Source organism: Lotus japonicus, chromosome 2 (genome assembly GCF_012489685.1).
Source record: "Lotus japonicus ecotype B-129 chromosome 2, LjGifu_v1.2".
NCBI lineage: Eukaryota > Viridiplantae > Streptophyta > Magnoliopsida > Fabales > Fabaceae > Lotus > Lotus japonicus.
Window position 1 is genome coordinate 47989938 of NC_080042.1, and position 9006 is coordinate 47998943.

General features: G+C 36.8%; 1 protein-coding gene across 1 annotated transcript; it reads right to left on the reverse strand.

Annotated features, from left to right (window-relative positions):
• Positions 1-1047: 1047 nt before the first annotated feature.
• On the reverse strand, positions 1048-7880 carry LOC130738175 (general transcription and DNA repair factor IIH helicase subunit XPD). Its single transcript, XM_057590105.1, has 12 exons — positions 7221-7880; positions 6159-6439; positions 5745-5827; positions 5258-5661; positions 4941-5134; positions 4643-4823; positions 4426-4550; positions 2959-3048; positions 2778-2856; positions 2597-2673; positions 1873-1981; positions 1048-1457 (listed from the first exon to the last, which is right to left on the reverse strand). Exons 1-12 carry the CDS (start codon positions 7752-7754, stop codon positions 1335-1337), a joined length of 2280 nt encoding a protein of 759 aa, XP_057446088.1. The 5' UTR covers positions 7755-7880; the 3' UTR covers positions 1048-1334.
• Positions 7881-9006: the final 1126 nt, after the last annotated feature.

Here is a 9006-nt window from a genome sequence, read left to right on the forward strand (position 1 = left end):
AGCGGTAATGGATCTGCAACAAAGATGAAGCTTGACGGAGGGAGAGACGCTTATGGATCTGCAGCAGAAAAGAAAGGTCTCTGATTCACAGGAAAAAGGGGATTGAATCATCCTGTAAAAATGAAACATGGAGATTATTCTTTCTTTCTTTATTATTTTTCTCAGTTGTTCATTTGTTCTGTTTACCAAGCACAATTCATGTTTTTATTTTTTGATACCATGATGGATTAAACTTACATGGGGATTATTGGCAGAGGATGAAACATTTGGTACAGAATTATCAGAGGTTGAGTTGATCTATTGTGTTTCAATTAACGGAGGCATGTTAACGGGGATAGAATAACAAACTGGTGACGTGTTCATTGTAAATGACATGTCAAGTTTTAACTGGAGAGACAGGAAATAGGATAGGAACATGAGACAGATGATTTGCTCTCATTGCTTTTACCCTTCATTGGATCATTATTTTAAACAGTTGATAATAACTTGTTGGAATTTTTTCAGTTAGAACTTGTTGGATTTATAACTTAGTATTGGCATTTTTGTAAACTTAATAATTAGCTACCTCAATAAGATGTCCTTTTATAGTAAAATGAAATGTTTAATTGATTGTAGCAATTACTATGAAAAATAGTTTAGATATTGTATTTGAAAAATATTTTGCTCACACTAGTTTCACCTCCAATTTTAAAGACTTATATAAATAAAATAGAGAAAATTAAGTAATAGACATGATAAGTAATATGTTAAGAAAAGAGAACTGAGAGAAGAAAATGAGATGGAAGAGAAAGCTATATATGAATATATTAAAATTGTTCCACCTCTTTAATTTATTGCGTATATTTTGTATGTGAAAATTTATAATTTTACTATAAATTCTAAATTATAAATTATATGTTCTTTAGTCTTGGCCACCCTGAAACTAAAAAGCTAGCTCCGCCACTGACGGGTGGGGTTAAGCAACCCTCATGAGCCATTTAGCCAACCCCAATACTTAATAAACAACTAAAATGAAAATGAGTTAAACAATGGAACCCATGGTAAACATGCATAAAAATACTCACCTGAATTTGATAAACCGACTACAAGCCTTGACAAAGCATAATTTAATGAAGTACATTAAAGAATTTTAAGATTTTTCCAATTTCTAAAATAGAACCTTCGATGCTAAAGTGGTGTATCTCCCCGTCATAATAGATTGATCCATGGCACCGTCACATCAAAATGACACTTGTATTTCTGCGAGTATGAGAAACTGCATATGGAATTAATATATAGGTGAAAGCCACCCCAACCCCAGTTCACCTCACTTGTAGGTTAGTGCAAGTAGGCTCTCAATACAAAATATCATTCATGCTTCCCTCAACCATCATCTTCTCCAAGTCTTCCTGGGACAACAAGGTTTTCCTGCCAGTGCCACCAGTCTTATCATATGGTTGAGCCATTTTCCTGAGGAACTGCATCCAACAGAAGAAGACTGTCATTATGCAATCATATTATTAGATAAACATGCAACTCTAACAAGGCCATAACCACTGTTGTAACTTTGTTCCAGCATCAAATAGTGCCACATTATATCTACTATTGAATCTGAAACTTTGGTTTTTAGATTTACAAGATCATTCGATCAAGTGTACTGGAATGCTGGAAGGTCTAACGCTGATACTTTGGAACTCAAATTCTTACTAGGCAATTAAAGACAATAACTTCACACAAAATAGCACAGCATAATCAATCTGATGGGAAATAATCGACAGAGAAATGGATACTAGGAACTGAACATAAACCAAAAAAATGTTGACCAATGTAGCGTCGAGAATAATGACATGAATAAAAGTAACTCAACAAACATCAAAACAGTTGTGGACCAACCTCACGCGCTATATGCAAAGCCATGTCAGTGCTCAAGTTTAGGTGCGCATCACGTAAATGAGAGAGTATCCAACCCGGCAATTTGGACCGTTTGTCATGACGACTATACCTGCGTGCAGTAATAACCAACCATGCAGTTTGAGTCACAACTCTGTCGAAGAGAAAAATTAAGTAGAAACCAAAACCATAATTGATGCAGTCATCCCAGATAGATAAGCTCAGTACATCTTCTAGTATTACATCACACATTCTGGAAGTAACTAGGTGTGTTCACAATAAAGAAAAGAAAAAGAGATCTATTTGGTGCTTTACCCAAGTAACAGCAAAATAGGTAAGGATTACTATATATAAAAAACTCTCAAAGTTCAACTTGGTTATCTCCAATGATGTACAGAAACTATAATAATAATAATCATATATTTACAGTAACATCACAGTTTTTGTTGATTACACGATTTACGCCTACAGTTGATTTGATTACATTGGGTTAAAAATTGCCATGGCCCTGAACAAACATATTTCTTTATTAGCTTAACAAACCGGACTTTATAGCTTGTCAAGATTCTTCTCATAAGCCATTCAATATTAGGAGGTCAGTAACTTCAAACTTCAAAGTCCATCTCGGGATGACAGGTGAAGAGTGTGTTGTTTTTTTTAAATAGAAAGGTGCAAACATTCAGAGGGTCAATCATATTAAAGCAATTTCAGAAGTTTTTACACTAACCTTTTGTCCGCAAAAATCATCATCCCATAATCAGCCTTTGAACGTATTACACGACCCACACACTGAGCAGCTTGTCTCTGCATAAGAACACCGATGTTACCAAGGATCTAATTTCACAGAGTTTAGGAATCCATTTACCAAATTATCAAGCAATCATTTTGAGGTAGAGAGAGAGTCATACTAAAGCATCAAAAGTCAGAAAATCTCCTTCCTTAATTTGAAAAGTATCCCGGAGGTATTCCAAGCGTGCAAGCAAAATCCTGAAAGTTTACTACTCTTAAAAGTTCTGCGACGAGCAATTTAACCTCCACGAGCTTGATAAGAATAAAAGATTGAGAAACACAATAGTTCATGTAACTCACTTGCTTAATGTGTATTGAAAAGGAACACCAAACATGATTACTAGTCTGCCATAATGTCGATCAAAATCTATACCTTCAGCAACCTTTCCTCTGCAAAGAGTACATATATTCTTCTTAGGCTTTGATGAACATGATAGACAGGTATAGTAAGAAACAAAAATACAGCACTAGATGAGAGCCCAATTAGTAAATGAGAAGAGACATTCTCTCTTCTATAACCAAAAAAAGTAATGCAGACTGGAGAGATAAAGGAAAATACATATCACAGGGTTAAGTTGGGTGGATGAAATGGAAGGATACTTCCAAGTGTTCTTGTGATTAAAAGGTGTCAATCAAGCTTAAAGAATAACTATACTGCACACTCATAAGACCAACTATGCTTTATGGTATTTAATTACGGGTAGTAAATTGCCAACAAGAGCATAGGCTTAATCTTGTAGAGGTGCGAAAGTTGAAATCTATGAGTAAACATACAAGAATATGATCATGGATGAAGGTATTAGAGAGAAAGTAGTAATTGCATTCATCAAGAAAAAGAACGCAGAGTCAACTGCTCCTGAGATGGTTCAGCCATGTGTGAAGAACAATACAAGCCTTAGAAAAGATGAAAGATAACATAATAGTTAATGGAGTAAGATCAAGAAAAAATTCATGTAAAACGATTAAAGAGGAGTTGGATCTAAATGGCATCTCCAAAGATTAGGTTTTGACAAAACACAAAGGCAGTATTTGCTCCATGCAGCTGATTTGATACTTTCTTTTTTTGGGAAATGATCATTTTATTTAACAAAAGCTCTCCCAAGAAGCTGCAAAAGTAAGTTTTGAACAATCTTGAAAGGGGGAGTTACAGATGTTAAATTTAATTCTATTTAGGGAAATGATCCATTTTTTTACCAGGGGGAGTTACACATGCTAATTCAATTTCTAGAACCTGAAAAATCTAGATTTTGTCACCTGCGCATCAAGGAAGGAAGCAGGTAGTACATATGAACATGGATGTAAAAAAGCAAAGAGCTATAGATAAAGAGTTCAAACCTCAAGATCTTAGTTTAATTTACAACTTAAGAAAAAGGAGTTTTGAAGTGACAAAACTAGTCATCGTAAACACATAAAAGACAGAAGAGGTTTCAGTTGTTAAACATAGCAACACTGCAGGAAATATCATGAACGTTTGGCTTTAATATACAATAACCAAGGCGTGTAACACATAAAGATAAACCCTATAGTCCAAATGTCGGATTAAGTAGTAGGACGCAAAAATTGAGTTTGCAATATCATACAAATTCATGTCAACAGAACATTCTATGCCCACAATATCCTATTGGTCTGCTGGAGCTACATATGCCAATTGATATATTGCCATACAAAGTATATATTTTCCTTTTAGTTGAATAGAGAGTGTAGTTTGATTAACAAGTATTACAAAAAAGTTTTAAAACCCAGGAGGATATGTTTACATTTTCTTACCTAGCAACAGAAAAAAATATAGCACCTCTTCCACAATCACAAGCCTTGCGGTAGTTGTCAAGAGCCAACGTAGTTTCTACCACATCCTGAGTCTCAATAAAGACAAGCTTATGCTGCATTATTTCCTGCAAAAGAGATGCATTTATCAGCCCCAAACAAGACAATGCACACTACTATAAGTACTATGGAAATCAATGAAGTTGACTAGTTCGCTTACCTTTAAAATTCCATTTTCATTCCAGCTATTGACTATCCCATCCATATATGAGTAACTGACAAAGAAACACACAATACCATCTGGAACAACTGAAGCCATCTCCAATAAGAGCCGTCCATAATTCCTCACTACACCTAGATCACTTCTCATATCAAATTTGGTGCTGACTGGAAGCTGATCACTGAAACAAAAAATCTATTAGGCATTTAAAAAACAACAAAGCAGAAAGTGAAAGAGGCGTTTTTCAAGGAAATAAAAGATCTGCTCAAAAATATGGAAGAGCAAATAATGGGAATACCTGCCACGGGTAAGCACCATAGGGCATATGCAATCTCTGGTCAAGGACATTGTAAAACTTCGACTGACAACAGGGTTGAAATTCAACAGGCGAGGGTACAAATCTATAGGGCTTAGTGTGCCAGATGTAATAACAACTGACTGAAATCGCTCAAAAACTGGTTTTATGGCAAGAGAAGCATCATGGCAACAAAGCTGAAATGTAATTGGTGAAGAAAAATAAGAAAAGAAACATAAATACACGTATGTAATAAATAAATCTAACAACAAAGAACTAATATTACATTAAAAAACTGATAGAGTTGATACAAATCAAACCTGCAATACAGGATCAGGAATATGTGGCATTCTCTCATCAAAAGGTTCAATTATAATAGAAAAACCACGAGCATATGTACCAACAAGTGTGGCAAAATCACATATACTTTGGATATGAAGGAACTCATCAGTATCTGTAATTTCCAATGTCATCATTAATGAATGAAGCCGATCATAACAAAACTTCAGTGTCTTTTGGTCAATTCCAGCATGGTTAAGAATAGAGGTAACAAAGCCAACAGGGCTTTCCTTCTCCACATTCTCTGTTTCCATGCGCCCCTCAAAGTATTGAACTAATCTACGTAAAACATGAATAAAATGCTCAGCCCGACGAATATTTCCAGGTACAGCCTCCTTTAGTATATCATCAGGCAAGGCTGGATTTGCAAGCCATCCATCCGTGGCTATGTAAAGAAAAATAAGTTCCAGTTAGTGATGACTAGAGGTAACAGTAAGACATCATTAACAAAAGAGACATCCTAAATACCAGGCAGGTCTCCTCTTAGTGCCAAACCCTCGACAAGCCGGTTGTATTCAGCACGGAGTCTACCTGCATCAGTGGCCTTGAACCTTCCTACCAGTTCAAAATAGTTACGAGAATCTGAATCAAATTTCAGATATGGGAACTAAATGGAAAATAAAGCAAAATTGAGACTATTGTGAAGGGAGAGGCAAAGTAATTTCAAGTGTCACAACTAGACAAAATTTGATCAATTTTATGAATCCACCAAACAATTGCAGGATTACAAAAGTAACTTGCATATTCTATAAAATGTTGCCACAATCAAAAGAACCCCTATTTTTTAAAATATATTATACCCTCTTCTTCTCTATTGAAGAAATTGATGGTGAAAACTTGGAACCATAAAACATCGGAGGAGAAAGCTAGAAACACACATACTTGTCAATTTCTTGGCGCATCCTTGTTAAATTTCTTCTAGCACCTTCAATAGTCTGCCTCCTCACACTCACACTAAGCGCTTCAATACAGACATTATCGATATTATGAGCTTCATCAAATACAACAACACATTCTTTCTGCATTTCCTTAGATATTATGCCAGCCACCTTCGGATCAAGCAAATACTGATAGCTATACACCACCACATTGGCAAACTGCACCATATGCCGTGCCAGATAGTAAGGACACCAGCCCTTCTCCTTCCCAAACGCTCTCAGATCCTACAATCATATATACACATTCAAGTTCAAGCATTTTAGAAATTATGGTACGAACCAAAAAGCACAATCATACAGATCAATCTGAAAATGAACAAAATCAAAATTAAGTCAACCACAATCAAAGTTTAAACATTTTAAAGTATTAGGGACCATAGTAAACTGCTCAAAATTGAATCCTTCAGTCAACCCCACTCAAAAAAGTCCAAATTTTTCAGAATCAGGAAACAACCAAAAAAGATTGAAATTGAAATCTCTTCAATAAAAATTTCAAACATCTCAGAATTCCAGAGGGAACATCCAAAACCCATCAAAATCAAGCATCCCCAATAGAACATTGGAAAATATACAATATCAAAATTTAATTCAATCGCACTCAAAGTTAAGCATTTTAGAATCAGGGATCATTCAAAATTGATCAAAAATCAAATCTTTCAGCCCACCACACTTACAATTCAAACGTTTTAGTATCAGAAAACATCCTGAACCAACCTAGTTCAAAATTTTCATTCAACCAGTTCAAAAATTCAAATATTTCAAACTCAGGCAGCTTCCACGCCGATCAAAATCAAATCACTGATGTTTTTTTTTCATCAGAGTTCAAACATTTCAGAACTTAGGGACATAACATCCAAAATGGATCAATTCAAAACCGAACAAAACTGATTTTTTTTGTTCTAACAATCTTCATTTCAGAATAGGGGAGGGAGAACCCAAAACGAATCGAAATCCAGCACTCCAACCAATCAAACTCAAATTCCTAACACAATCACAAAACCCAAACCTGCAAAGTGTAAACCCCAGGCGGCAAAACCGCACCAGACCCAGCTCTCTCATACTGCTCAAAGAACTCACAACTCGGCACCGCGGGATTCTCCGCAGCAACCGCCCTAACCCAGCTAGCCGTCAATTTCCGGCACCCAGCATCAACCGAATCCCGATTCTCCGCAGCAAGAACCCGGGAATTAACACAGAGATTCTTCCGAGACGAGAGACCCAACGCAAGAATAGTCGCCGCAGGCCCGAGGAATCGCGTCTGGTAATCATGAAGGAGCCGAAGCTCGGCGAGGGTTTTCTCCATCTCGTGAACCGTGCGGGTGCAGTAGAGAAGCTTCAACGGCGATTGGGGTTTGGAGAGGACGTAGCTGGTGATGAGGGAGAGAAGTGCGATGGTTTTGCCGGTGCCGGTTGGCATCTCGAGGAGGCAGTGGCCTTTGGCGTCGAGGGCTCGCTTGAGTTCGACCATGTAGGAGTATTGTTCTGGGTAGATGTTGTCGTAGGGGAAGTATATTGTTACGTCCTCGATTTGGAACTTCATTGTTAGGGTTTGAGGTGAGTGTGTGTGTGTTTAGGGTTTGGAGATCAGAGATGGTGAAGATGGTGGAACATGAAGCACCACCGTGAAAGTGTTTAGGGTTTAGCAGCAATAATGCTAATTTCCCTGTTAAAACAAACCAGTCCTCAGTACTTCAAGGACTCAATTCTCCCTAGGGGTGTACAAGGGACGGGTTGGGACGGGTTTTGGTTAACCCTAACCCGGCCCTAAATGTTGATCGGGCCAATTCATAGACCCTAAACCGTCTCTAGACCCGAAGCAACCCGACATTATGCGGGTCCAATTTAGGACGGGTCTATGTAGGACGGGACCGGGTGACCCGAGGGACAATAAGTTTAAGGCTATTTGATACTAATTGTAAAATTTAAAGATAATAACATACTAAAAGAGTTATAAGTTGGAACTATTTTTTAGAAGAAATAACTTGAAAGGATCCAATTCTTTCATAATCTATTGCACTTGAGATGTTTACATTTTGTTTGATCATTTCTTCACTTGTCTCACATATGCATAATATGCACACATGATTTTCTCTTGTTAGAGCATGAAAGTGTCCATAGTTTGACCAACATTTATTTAATTCATAAGGTAGATGTTAAACATTTTAATCTCATCTACATGGTAAGATAAATTTGAGCACAATGTATCACATTTTAATCACTATAACAAATTAAAATTTTATAAAATATATGTGGGACGGGCCGGGTGACCCGAGTGTCAACCCGAACCCGACCCTACCCGAAGTCGGGTAACTCAAAGATCAACCCGAACCCGGTCTCTTTTAATTATCGGGCCGGGTCAACCCGGCCCTAAAGGCTTGGGCCGGGACGGGTTGGCGGGTAGGGTCGGGTCTTGTACACCCCTAATTCTCACGTGAAAATTCCTTATAATATTCAATATTCAATAAATAGTGTGCTTTCTTTCATATTAATTTTTTTAATATACATTATGGGTAGGGTAAAAACCCGCTAGATGGGTATGGGGTTGGGTATGGGTAATTACCCGCAAAAAGTAGCGGGTATGGGTGCGGGTATGGGTATTATAGTACCCAACCCGCCTCATACCCGCACACACATATTATTATTATTATTATTATTATTATTATTATTATTATTATTATTATTATTATTATTATTATTATTATTTGGTAATATATAACAAATTAAGTTAAGCAATACCTTTCAAACTTACTCTTTTTTTAAAAAGTAGGTGAGTATTTAAGGTATTCATAATC

Excerpts from the sequence above, each read along its gene's own strand:
- LOC130738175 (XM_057590105.1), bottom strand. The coding sequence starts at position 7,754 with ATGAAGTTCCAAATCGAGGACGTAACAATATACTTCCCCTACGACAAC. Across the intron at positions 6,440-7,220 it reads CTGGGGTTTACACTTTGCAG|GATCTGAGAGCGTTTGGGAA; the intron begins GTTTGGGTTTTG and ends ATATGATTGTAG. Across the intron at positions 3,049-4,425 it reads ATATTTTTTTCTGTTGCTAG|AGGAAAGGTTGCTGAAGGTA; the intron begins GTAAGAAAATGT and ends TACTCTTTGCAG.